This window comes from Acomys russatus, chromosome 6, assembly GCF_903995435.1.
Source record: "Acomys russatus chromosome 6, mAcoRus1.1, whole genome shotgun sequence".
Classification (NCBI taxonomy): domain Eukaryota; kingdom Metazoa; phylum Chordata; class Mammalia; order Rodentia; family Muridae; genus Acomys; species Acomys russatus.
Genome location: NC_067142.1, coordinates 85951196 through 85964016, shown reverse-complemented (window position 1 = coordinate 85964016; position 12821 = coordinate 85951196). Strand labels below are relative to the sequence as shown.

Here is a 12821-nt window from a genome sequence, read left to right as displayed (position 1 = left end):
CTGCAGCCCTGCTTACAGTCAGTCACTCAGCCTGCAGCCCTGCTTACAGTCAGTCACTCAGCCTGCAGCCCTGCTTAGAGTCAGTCACTCAGCCTGCAGCCCTGCTTACAGTCAGTCATTCAGCCTGCAGCCCTGCTTAGAGTCAGTCACTCAGCCTGCAGCCCTGCTTACAGTCAGTCACTCAGCCTGCAGCCCTGCTTAGAGTCGGTCACTCAGCCTGCAGCCCTGCTTACAGTCAGTCACTCAGCCTGCAGCCCTGCTTAGAGTCGGTCACTCAGCCTGCAGCCCTGCTTACAGTCAGTCACTCAGCCTGCAGCCCTGCTTACAGTCAGTCACTCAGCCTGCAGCCCTGCTTACAGTCAGTCACTCAGCCTGCAGCCCTGCTTAGAGTCAGTCACTCAGCCTGCAGCCCTGCTTAGAGTCAGTCACTCAGCCTGCAGCCCTGCTTACAGTCATTCACTCAGCCTGCAGCCCTGCTTACAGTCAGTCACTCAGCCTGCAGCCCTGCTTACAGTCGGTCACTCAGCCTGCAGCCCTGCTTAGAGTCAGTCACTCAGCCTGCAGCCCTGCTTACAGTCAGTCACTCAGCCTGCAGCCCTGCTTACAGTCAGTCACTCAGCCTGCAGCCCTGCTTAGAGTCAGTCACTCAGCCTGCAGCCCTGCTTACAGTCAGTCACTCAGCCTGCAGCCCTGCTTACAGTCAGTCACTCAGCCTGCAGCCCTGCTTACAGTCAGTCACTCAGCCTGCAGCCCTGCTTAGAGTCAGTCACTCAGCCTGCAGCCCTGCTTACAGTCAGTCACTCAGCCTGCAGCCCTGCTTACAGTCAGTCACTCAGCCTGCAGCCCTGCTTAGAGTCAGTCACTCAGCCTGCAACCCTGCTTAGAGTCGGTCACTCAGCCTGCAGCCCTGCTTAGAGTCGGTCACTCAGCCTGCAGCCCTGCTTAGAGTCGGTCACTCAGCCTGCAGCCCTGCTTACAGTCGGTCACTCAGCCTGCAGCCCTGCTTACAGTCAGTCACTCAGCCTGCAGCCCTGCTTACAGTCAGTCACTCAGCCTGCAACCCTGCTTAGAGTCAGTCACTCAGCCTGCAGCCCTGCTTAGAGTCAGTCACTCAGCCTGCAGCCCTGCTTAGAGTCGGTCACTCAGCCTGCAGCCCTGCTTAGAGTCGGTCACTCAGCCTGCAGCCCTGCTTACAGTCGGTCACTCAGCCTGCAGCCCTGCTTACAGTCAGTCACTCAGCCTGCAGCCCTGCTTACAGTCAGTCACTCAGCCTGCAGCCCTGCTTAGAGTCAGTCACTCAGCCTGCAGCCCTGCTTAGAGTCAGTCACTCAGCCTGCAGCCCTGCTTACAGTCAGTCACTCAGCCTGCAACCCTGCTTAGAGTCAGTCACTCAGCCTGCAGCCCTGCTTACAGTCAGTCACTCAGCCTGCAGCCCTGCTTAGAGTCAGTCACTCAGCCTGCAGCCCTGCTTAGAGTCGGTCACTCAGCCTGCAGCCCTGCTTAGAGTCGGTCACTCAGCCTGCAGCCCTGCTTACAGTCAGTCACTCAGCCTGCAGCCCTGCTTACAGTCAGTCACTCAGCCTGCAGCCCTGCTTACAGTCAGTCACTCAGCCTGCAGCCCTGCTTACAGTCAGTCACTCAGCCTGCAGCCCTGCTTACAGTCAGTCACTCAGCCTGCAACCCTGCTTACAGTCAGTCACTCAGCCTGCAGCCCTGCTTACAGTCAGTCACTCAGCCTGCAGCCCTGCTTACAGTCAGTCACTCAGCCTGCAGCCCTGCTTACAGTCAGTCACTCAGCCTGCAGCCCTGCTTACAGTCAGTCACTCAGCCTGCAGCCCTGCTTACAGTCAGTCACTCAGCCTGCAGCCCTGCTTAGAGTCGGTCACTCAGCCTGCAGCCCTGCTTACAGTCAGTCACTCAGCCTGCAGCCCTGCTTACAGTCAGTCACTCAGCCTGCAGCCCTGCTTACAGTCAGTCACTCAGCCTGCAGCCCTGCTTAGAGTCAGTCACTCAGCCTGCAGCCCTGCTTAGAGTCAGTCACTCAGCCTGCAGCCCTGCTTAGAGTCAGTCACTCAGCCTGCAGCCCTGCTTAGAGTCAGTCACTCAGCCTGCAGCCCTGCTTACAGTCAGTCACTCAGCCTGCAGCCCTGCTTAGAGTCGGTCACTCAGCCTGCAGCCCTGCTTACAGTCAGTCACTCAGCCTGCAGCCCTGCTTACAGTCAGTCACTCAGCCTGCAGCCCTGCTTACAGTCAGTCACTCAGCCTGCAGCCCTGCTTAGAGTCAGTCACTCAGCCTGCAGCCCTGCTTAGAGTCAGTCACTCAGCCTGCAGCCCTGCTTACAGTCAGTCACTCAGCCTGCAGCCCTGCTTACAGTCGGTCACTCAGCCTGCAGCCCTGCTTAGAGTCGGTCACTCAGCCTGCAGCCCTGCTTAGAGTCGGTCACTCAGCCTGCAGCCCTGCTTAGAGTCGGTCACTCAGCCTGCAGCCCTGCTTACAGTCAGTCACTCAGCCTGCAGCCCTGCTTACAGTCAGTCACTCAGCCTGCAGCCCTGCTTACAGTCAGTCACTCAGCCTGCAACCCTGCTTACAGTCAGTCACTCAGCCTGCAGCCCTGCTTACAGTCAGTCACTCAGCCTGCAGCCCTGCTTACAGTCAGTCACTCAGCCTGCAGCCCTGCTTACAGTCAGTCACTCAGCCTGCAGCCCTGCTTACAGTCAGTCACTCAGCCTGCAGCCCTGCTTACAGTCAGTCACTCAGCCTGCAGCCCTGCTTAGAGTCGGTCACTCAGCCTGCAGCCCTGCTTAGAGTCGGTCACTCAGCCTGCAGCCCTGCTTAGAGTCGGTCACTCAGCCTGCAGCCCTGCTTAGAGTCAGTCACTCAGCCTGCAGCCCTGCTTACAGTCAGTCACTCAGCCTGCAGCCCTGCTTACAGTCAGTCACTCAGCCTGCAGCCCTGCTTAGAGTCAGTCACTCAGCCTGCAGCCCTGCTTACAGTCAGTCACTCAGCCTGCAGCCCTGCTTACAGTCAGTCACTCAGCCTGCAACCCTGCTTACAGTCAGTCACTCAGCCTGCAGCCCTGCTTACAGTCAGTCACTCAGCCTGCAGCCCTGCTTAGAGTCAGTCACTCAGCCTGCAGCCCTGCTTACAGTCAGTCACTCAGCCTGCAGCCCTGCTTACAGTCAGTCACTCAGCCTGCAGCCCTGCTTAGAGTCAGTCACTCAGCCTGCAGCCCTGCTTACAGTCAGTCACTCAGCCTGCAGCCCTGCTTACAGTCAGTCACTCAGCCTGCAGCCCTGCTTAGAGTCAGTCACTCAGCCTGCAGCCCTGCTTACAGTCAGTCACTCAGCCTGCAGCCCTGCTTACAGTCAGTCACTCAGCCTGCAGCCCTGCTTAGAGTCAGTCACTCAGCCTGCAGCCCTGCTTAGAGTCGGTCACTCCAACTCACCTCTTCTTCCATAGCAAATGCTATATACAAGTACTTGTTCTGAGACCCAGATTTAAAATACATAAGTAGCCTGTTACCCTTCTAAAGGCCCCAGACTGAGTTTGTGGTAAGTTGAAGACATAGTCTAAAATTTTTTAATCGGATTTGTGTTTGACTCTGAAATGTGGTGGAAATAAGCCCGTTAAAGCCACAAGGAAGTGGTCTCTCTCCAAGGCGCTCACAGGGGAATGGTCTCTCTCCAAAGGCGCTGGGCATGTTGTTTTGGCATAAACACAACATTGAGAAGTCCCTCGCGGACCTCCCGAACTTCACGCCCTTCCCAGATGAGTGGACGGTGGAGGACAAAGTCCTGTTTGAACAAGCCTTCAGCTTTCACGGGAAGAGCTTCCACAGGATTCAGCAAATGGTATGATGGTTTTGATATTACCTGAACTATCATTGTAATAACTGCTTTATGATACTGACTACTACCTACTTACTACACATAAAATGTTTTCACTTAGGTTTAACATTAAAAGTTTCTGAGATGAGTGTATTTGCAGCTGTGTTTTCTGCAGTGTCCGTGCATCACAGGTGTCTGCTATTTCATTAATGAATCATTTTTATCTGGTCTCAAACGTGTGAGTAATAGTTATTAAATTAATTTGATGGGTTTTGTGGGGGAATAATTTAACTTTCTTTTTAAATGTATTTTTAATGTTTTGATTTTTAACTTCAGGATTCTCTTTCATCTTGCATATGAAAGTCCTTCTTTGTTTAAGTTTTGAGAGAGTACATGAGCACCGCACCCACGATGCTGCTTCCCCCCGCCAGCCCTCACAACTCCTTCCATGTTTCTCACCTCCCTTTCAAATTCACAAACACTTTAACTATTATTGTTACATTTATGTATGTATACACGCACACACATGTACATACAACTTACTGAGGCCCCTTAGTATTGCTCATATCTACATGTGTCCTGAGCTGACCCCATGAAATAGGACAGACTAATTAAAAAGCAGAGTCTGGACAATACTAAAGTAACACGGAGAGGGAGAGGTGGGCTTTGGTATAAAGACTGCCATAATTCCAACATGAAAGTCTGTCCTAAACTTCCATTATGCCAATGTTGTGTGTGTCCTGTGTATCATACCAGTGTTGTGTGTCCTGTGTCACGTGCCAGTGTTGTCTATATCCTGTGTGTAGTGCCTATGTTGTTTGTGTAGTGTCAGTGTTGTCCTGTTCTGTGTGTAGTGCCAGTGTTGTCCTGTCCTGTGTGCCGTGCCAGTGTTGTCCTGTCCTGTGTGTAGTGCCAGTGTTGTCCTGTCCTGTGTGTAGTGCCAGTGTTGTGTGTGTCCTGTGTGTCGTGCCAGTGTTGTCTTGTCCTGTGTGTAGTGCCAGTGTTGTCTGTGTCCTGTGTGTCGTGCCAGTGTTGTCCTGTCCTGTGTGTAGTGCCAGTGTTGTCCTGTTCTGTGTGTAGTGCCAGTGTTGTGTGTGTCCTGTGTGTAGTGCCAGTGTTGTCTGTGTCCTGTGTGTAGTGCCAGTGTTGTCCTGTCCTGTGTGTAGTGCCAGTGTTGTCCTGTTCTGTGTGTAGTGTCAGTGTTGTGTGTGTCCTGTGTGTAGTGCCAGTGTTGTCCTGTCCTGTGTGTAGTGCCAGTGTTGTGTGTGTCCTGTGTGTCGTGCCAGTGTTGTCTGTGTCCTGTGTGTAGTGCCAGTGTTGTCCTGTCCTGTGTGTAGTGCCAGTGTTGTATGTGTCCTGTGTGCCGTGCCAGTGTTGTCCTGTCCTGTGTGTAGTGCCAGTGTTGTGTGTGTCCTGTGTGTCGTGCCAGTGTTGTCTTGTCCTGTGTGTAGTGCCAGTGTTGTCTGTGTCCTGTGTGTCGTGCCAGTGTTGTCCTGTCCTGTGTGTAGTGCCAGTGTTGTCCTGTTCTGTGTGTAGTGCCAGTGTTGTGTGTGTCCTGTGTGTAGTGCCAGTGTTGTCTGTGTCCTGTGTGTAGTGCCAGTGTTGTCCTGTCCTGTGTGTAGTGCCAGTGTTGTCCTGTTCTGTGTGTAGTGTCAGTGTTGTGTGTGTCCTGTGTGTAGTGCCAGTGTTGTCCTGTCCTGTGTGTAGTGCCAGTGTTGTGTGTGTCCTGTGTGTCGTGCCAGTGTTGTCTGTGTCCTGTGTGTAGTGCCAGTGTTGTCCTGTCCTGTGTGTAGTGCCAGTGTTGTATGTGTCCTGTGTGCCGTGCCAGTGTTGTCCTGTCCTGTGTGTAGTGCCAGTGTTGTGTGTGTCCTGTGTGTCGTGCCAGTGTTGTCTTGTCCTGTGTGTAGTGCCAGTGTTGTCTGTGTCCTGTGTGTCGTGCCAGTGTTGTCCTGTCCTGTGTGTAGTGCCAGTGTTGTCCTGTTCTGTGTGTAGTGCCAGTGTTGTGTGTGTCCTGTGTGTAGTGCCAGTGTTGTCTTTGTCCTGTGTGTAGTGCCAGTGTTGTCCTGTCCTGTGTGTAGTGCCAGTGTTGTCCTGTTCTGTGTGTAGTGTCAGTGTTGTGTGTGTCCTGTGTGTAGTGCCAGTGTTGTCCTGTCCTGTGTGTAGTGCCAGTGTTGTGTGTGTCCTGTGTGTCGTGCCAGTGTTGTCTGTGTCCTGTGTGTAGTGCCAGTGTTGTCCTGTCCTGTGTGTAGTGCCAGTGTTGTCCTTTCCTGTGTGTCGTGCCAGTGTTGTCCTGTTCTGTGTGTAGTGTCAGTGTTGTGTGTGTCCTGTGTGTCGTGCCAGTGTTGTCTGTGTCCTGTGTGTAGTGCCAGTGTTGTCCTGTCCTGTGTGTAGTGCCAGTGTTGTGTGTGTCCTGTGTGTCGTGCCAGTGTTGTCTTGTCCTGTGTGTAGTGCCAGTGTTGTCTTGTCCTGTGTGCCGTGCCAGTGTTGTGTGTGTCCTGTGTGTAGTGCCAGTGTTGTGTGTGTCCTGTGTGTAGTACCAGTGTTGTCCTGTCCTGTGTGTAGTGCCAGTGTTGTGTGTGTCGTGCCAGTGTTGTCCTGTCCTGTGTGTAGTGCCAGTGTTGTCCTGTCCTGTGTGTAGTGCCAGTGTTGTGTGTGTCCTGTGTGTAGTGCCAATGTTGTCCTGTCCTGTGTGTCATGCCAGTGTTTCCTGTCCTGTGTGTAGTGCCAGTGTTGTCCTGTCCTGTGTGTAGTGCCAGTGTTGTCTGTGTCCTGTGTGTCGTGCCAGTGTTGTCTTGTCCTGTGTGTCGTGCCAGTGTTGTGTGTGTCCTGTGTGTCGTGCCAGTGTTGTGTGTGTCCTGTGTGTCGTGCCAGTGTTGTCCTGTCCTGTGTGTAGTGCCAGTGTTGTCTGTGTCCTGTGTGTCGTGCCAGTATTGTCCTGTCCTATGTGTAGTGCCAGTGTTGTCAGTGTCCTGTGTTTAGTGCCAGTGTTGTCCTGTCCCGTGTGTCGTGACAGTGTTGTCCTATCCTGTGTGTAGTGCCAGTTTTGTTTGTGTCCTGTGTGCCATGACAGTGTTGTCCTGTTCTGTGTGTTGTGACAGTGTTGTCCTGTCCTGTATGTTGAGACAGTGTTGTCTGGGTTCTGCTGGGGTTGTTGGAGCCTTTTGGCTTTTGTTTTTTCAAGGAAAAATGTCTGTTTCACTATATCGCTGTCTGTATTGCCATATTGTCTAGATTGCTTGTTGTTAAATTTCTAGTGTTGCACCAAAACAATGTACAGTTCACACCTTTGTGTATTTTAAGCAATGTTTCTGTACCCACGTGACTTCTCTAATTGAAGGGACATTTTGGTAGGTAGTTCACATCCTTAGTTGGCAGTGAGACACACAATACATGTGATGGTCAGCCGCTGTAATATGCAGAGGCTGTTCAGTGGTTAAGATCTGTTGTGTTATTTACTAAGATGTAAATATAAAACTAAAGTGATTTTAAAAGCTCATCGTTCAAAAGTCCTGAGTAGTTGCTACTTGAGAGAGGACAGATCAGAAGACCTCACTCTACGGTCCATGGAGCTTATGCTGATTTCCTTTATGTACCAAAAGCTCTAAACTAGAGGAAGACAATTGCGTTATTCTAAGGACACAAATGCTGAGTGCTAGCTTGGCCTTGCTGGTGACCTTGGGGGGCAGTCTCACTAAGTTAGTTTGTAACATTTTCCTCTCCCGAGAACCAGCAGGAACATGATTCAGCAGTGTCAGTGACACTGGAGCATCGTGCCTCTAGCTCTCCTCCTTCACGGTGGCACCCAGTACCTCGTTCTCACTTACACCTTGATTATCAAAGAATAGGATAACGTTATCCATTTGTAATCAGAGTTTATGAATTAAAGTTTCCAATAGTAACAGATATTTTTTTTTAAGCTTCCAGATAAGACAATTGCAAGTCTCGTAAAGTATTACTATTCTTGGAAAAAAACTCGCTCAAGAACAAGTTTGATGGATCGCCAGGCTCGTAAACTAGCCAATAGACACAGTCAGGGTGACAGGTGGGTAATGTGTGCCTTCCCTCTGATGCATTGTTGGGGACCTTGCACTGGATTGTGTACTTTTCATAAGACCAAAAGCTGCTACCGCGCCGTGTACTATGAGGAGCCGAGTGCTCAGAGCCTTCCCTGGGAACTTCCTGCTCCGAGGCTTCCCTCAGTGTTGCTTGTCCGGTGTGGTTAAGGACATCCAGGCGTGTAACTCAGTGGTAGAGCACTGGAACCTGTGAGGCCTGCACTCCATCCCAGCCCTCCACACACAGATATAGTAAAGAGCATATTCTGTGTAAGATGGCCTTGACATTTGCTGAAGTATAGTTCCCGGGCAGCGGAAGTCCCCATCGCTATAATTGTGTTGTCACTCTTCACACAAGCACAGAAGTGAGGTTACCAGCTTCACCCCAAACTGTGCGTGTGTTCTCCCCAAAGGGAGCTTCAAAATTTCCCCCCCGTGAATCTCTTATTCAGCTGCAAATGTTGCCTGAATGATTCTGTAAGGCCCAAAGGATGAATGTTTCCCAGAACTGTAGGGATCCAGACTATAAGTGCTCTTCCTAGTGAGAACTCCCAGGCATACGCAGTAGTTGCTAGAAGGCCCACTAATCTTATGTCTTTCAGTGATGATGACGTGGAAGAAACACACGCCATGGACGGGAATGACAGTGACTATGACCCAAAAAAAGAAGCCAAAAAAGAGGTGATGATCTAAGCCGTCGTTCTCGTTATGCTAGCCTGCTCTGAATGCCTGACTTGACACTTCACGTTAAGGGGGTAAAGAGGCCTAGAGGCAGGTGTGGCGGTGCACATCCCTAATCCCAGTGCTTGAGCTGCAGAGGCAGGTAGGGCTGTGAGTTTGGGGCCAGCCTTGTCTACTTAGAGAGTTCCAGGCCAGTCAGGACTACACGAAGAGACCCTGTCCCAGAGTAGGTTGGAGTGATGGCTCAGGGGCTAGGAGCACTCACTGCTTTTTCAGAGGACTGGGGTTTGGTTCCCAACACTGAGGTCTGGTCTCTAAGTGCCTGTAACTCCAGCTCTAGGAGGTCCAAATGTCTGGCCTCAGTGGGCACCTGTACTCACATGTCTACACACACACACACACACACATGTAATTAAAAATAAACATACCCACATGTACACACATACATACACACACAATTAAAAATAAGCCTGCATGCACATACATACACAAGTAATTAAAAATAAACCTATGTACACACACACACATACACACACACTTAAAAATACATCTTTGGGGAAAAGAAGAAAGAGTTTTTGTATAATGGTGGTTTAGGAAGTAGACTTCAATGGGGGCTTGAAGTTGGAAACTACTGTAGTGCCCGGAACCTCTACAGCCCTCAGATAGTGGTATGGGGTCACCTCTAGTCACAGGTAAGGCAGCTCTGCCACGACATTAATCCTAAAACATTAAAATAAACTTGTCTTCACATGCTAACGGCTGTTAGGTAAAATTTTAGGGTTTCTGCTTTTGTTACCCAGTTTTCCTCAGAGCTGTTTTTCCCATGTTATAGCAAATTCGATAGTGGCAGGTGTATGGAGAGCAGTGCACACTGAGTGGCCCAGGGGGAGGTGGGAGACCCCAGAGTGCTCAGCTGCCCCAGTGCGCTGGCCAGAAGGACAACAGTCAGTAAGAAAAGCCTAACCTGGTACACGTGCTGTCTAATAAGGTAAGGAACTACGTATTTGTAAAATGTTAGGGTCCTGCCAGGTGAGGGCGTGAGCTGAGGCAGCTGGCTGCAGTAGGAATAGCACTGGACTAGAGGCTGCTGAACCACTGTTTTTCCAAGTGGGTGACATGTTTTCCCCAGCAACTGCCACTGAGTAGAAAGCTCTGCCCCTTCTAGACCTTACCATCCTGTGAACTTTCTCCACTAATGACATTTTAAAATCTTACATCAACTTGATGTTTTCTAACTTTCCTAATTTTCAGATTTTAATAATTTTCAAGTACCAGCTACTTTGAGATTCCTAATTTCTTCATCTGCTTTGCTTTTGCTTCCACTTAAGCCATAAGCATTGTGGTTCAACTTATTTTTTTTTTTTTATTAAAAAAATTTAATCACATACATGTATATGTGAATATGTGCAGACCTGTAGAGGCCAAGAAAGGGCACGGGGTCTCCTGAAGCTGGAGCTGCAGGCAGCCGTGAGCCACTCAGTGTCGGTGCTGGTGACAGGACTCAGGGCCTCTGCCAGAGCAGGACTTGCAGTTAGCTCTGAGCAATCTCTTCCTGCCCGTGGCTCATGTTTGGTGGAATTGTTTTCTTCCTGCTTCTTTAAATTCCCCTTTTCCCTCTTCTGCTGTTCTTACTATAGCCCTCTTAGAACCGGATTGCTTAGTCATGTCTGTCTGTCTGTCTGTCTCATGCACTCATACATGTCTCTAGTGTAGAGGCCAGAGGTCAGTGTCAGGCATCTTCCTCCGTTTGTGTCCATCTTTCTCTCTTTCATTTTTTGAGGCAGGGTCTCTCACTGAGCTTGCTGCTCTGACTAGTCTGGCCAGCCAATGAGCTGCCAGGACCCCTGTCTCTCTGGAGTTATAGACAGTGCTTCTTGCTGTACCAGGGGTTCACCACCCGGGTCCTCACACTGCACAGCGAGCGCTTCCCTGCCTGAGCCCATCCCCCAGCCCCGCACTTGCCTTTTGCTGTCCGTTTGCCTTGCCTACTATCCTGGCTTTTGAAGTGTGAAAGTAAATATTCCATTCTTTCCTTTCTGTGTTTTGCTCTTGTGTACTCAGGAGGGGCTGTCTGCTGTATTGGGGCCACACTCTAGTGCTGGACTCTTTAGTGGCTTTACCTTTACTTGCTTTGACTCCAAACCCTGCAGGCTTGTGATTTTACTCATAGTTTTCATCACATCCTGTTTTTTGTTTGTTTGTTTGTTTGTTTTTAACTTATTCAAACTTAAATCCAGTGTTCTCTTTTTTCAATTTATGTGTAAATGTATTGATTATCTGGGTCTTTCTTGACAGGGTCCTTCCTTTGTGCAGACTTCCCTTTTCCCTGAGGACTGTCCTTTAGAAGTTCACGTGTATCTGTGAGACCTCAGAGATTGGAGTGTGTTCCTCCCAACAGCTTCCGCTGGGTTCATTGCCATCATTTTTAGAACAACTTTTTAAAAATTCTTGTGTGGCCTAAACTGATACCCAATACTTGGATGTGGAGTTGTGTCATATACAAGCCACACACACATTTGACACTATTTATGCCGTGGAAGGCAAGGTCACCTGGTGTCCAGTCTAACCTCTAGAGGCAGACAGTGTTCTGAACTCCAAGTGAAATAAAACCTTGCTCTTTCTGCATGGTGGCAGTGCACACCTTTGATCCCAGCTCTTGAGAGGCAGAGGCAGGTGGGTCTCTATGAGTCTGAAACCAGCCTGGTCTACAGAGGGAGTTCCAGGACAGCCAGAGCTGTTACACAGAGAAACCCTGAAAACAAAATAAAAAAATTTTAAAAATTCTCTTTTTACATGCTGCTGAATGTGCTACATGTAATTTCTAAGTTGTGGTTTTCTTGTTGCTCTTTATGCAGGCCTTTGTGTGATAGTTTGTAGTTTGGGACACGCTGTTTCTTTGCACTTCATGGCATAAGCAAAGGGGAAGAATCTACAGTGAAACTTATTTTTTTTTTTTTCTGTATTATAGTCCTCAGGATCTAGAAAACAAACATTTTATTGAATTATTCATAAATATAATTTGTCGTGGTGTCACACCCCAACTTGTATGTCTCCCTTAGACTTGTACGTAATAAAACTGGTTGGGAGTATTTTTCAGTGCAGAAGATTTTTCTGTTGGTGGTAGATTGTCCATTCTGTGTTCATTTGTGAAAAACAAAGGCTGTGTTCTTCTGTTCTTGTAGGGAAATGCTGAACAGGCTGTCCCCACCAGCAGGGTCGGCCTGGGGAGGAGAGAGCACCAGAGCCTGCAGCACCGTCACCACTCTCAGCGCTCCAAGTGCCGCCCCCCTAAGGGCATGTACTTAACCCAGGAGGATGTGCTGGCTGTTTCCTGTAGCCCCAACGCAGCCAACACCATCCTGAGGCAACTGGACATGGAGCTGATCTCTCTAAAGCGCCAGGTATCCCGTAAATTCCATGATGCATTTGTTCATCTGCTGTTGTTTAGATTGAGCTCTGTAGTACGCAGATGGTCTTTTCTAGAAGTTGCGACCTGTAGGGCTTCAGGGGGTGGTGTTTGTTTTGGGGTGCTTCAGCTGTGGTCCGCTGCTCCTAAGCAAAGTCTCTAGCCAGTGTTACTCCTTACAGTTTCTCACAGCTTATGGAATTCCCTCTGCCTGTAGATGCACATCCAGCGCTGTGCCCTTCCCACTGACCCTGAGCTCATCCTGTAGCTCACTGCCTGTAGATACACATCCAGCGCTGTGCCCTTCCCACTGACCCTGAGCTCATCCTGTAGCTCACTGCCTGTAGATGCACATCCAGCGCTGTGCCCTTCCCACTGACCCTGAGCTCATCCTGTAGCTCACTGCCTGTAGATACACATCCAGCGCTGTACCCTTCCCACTGACCCTGAGCTCATCCTGTAGCTCACTGCCTGTAGATATACATTCAGCGCTGTGCCCTTCCCACTGACCCTGAGCTCATCCTGTAGCTCACTGCCTGTAGATGCACATCCAGCGCTGTGCCCTTCGCACTGACCCTGAGCTCATCCTGTAGCTCACTGCCTGTAGATGCACATCCAGCGCTGTACCCTTCCCACTGACCCTGAGCTCATCCTGTAGCTCACTGCCTGTAGATACACATCCAGCGCTGTGCCCTTCCCACTGACTCTGAGCATATCCTGTAGCTCACTGGGCTTCAGATATCCTGGGAAATAAGGCACAGTAGCCACCCTTTTCTGCAAGGTGTTGAAAGCTGTGTGCAGTGATGTGCGTAGGATGTTTGGCACCTTGTGAGCCCTTAGTGTGTCATTGT

At 50.1% G+C, this 12821-nt stretch overlaps 1 protein-coding gene across 3 annotated transcripts in view; it reads left to right on the top strand.

Moving 5' to 3' along the window:
- Nucleotides 1–12821, top strand: part of Rcor3 (REST corepressor 3) — a 43600-nt gene that overhangs the window by 11959 nt on the left and 18820 nt on the right. For all 3 annotated transcript variants that reach the window (XM_051148154.1, XM_051148155.1, XM_051148156.1), the window contains exons 5-8: nucleotides 3691–3852; nucleotides 7746–7870; nucleotides 8486–8564; nucleotides 11747–11965. In XM_051148154.1, the coding sequence (XP_051004111.1) occupies nucleotides 3691–3852; nucleotides 7746–7870; nucleotides 8486–8564; nucleotides 11747–11965 (585 nt within the window). The remainder of the gene's footprint in view (nucleotides 1–3690; nucleotides 3853–7745; nucleotides 7871–8485; nucleotides 8565–11746; nucleotides 11966–12821) is intronic.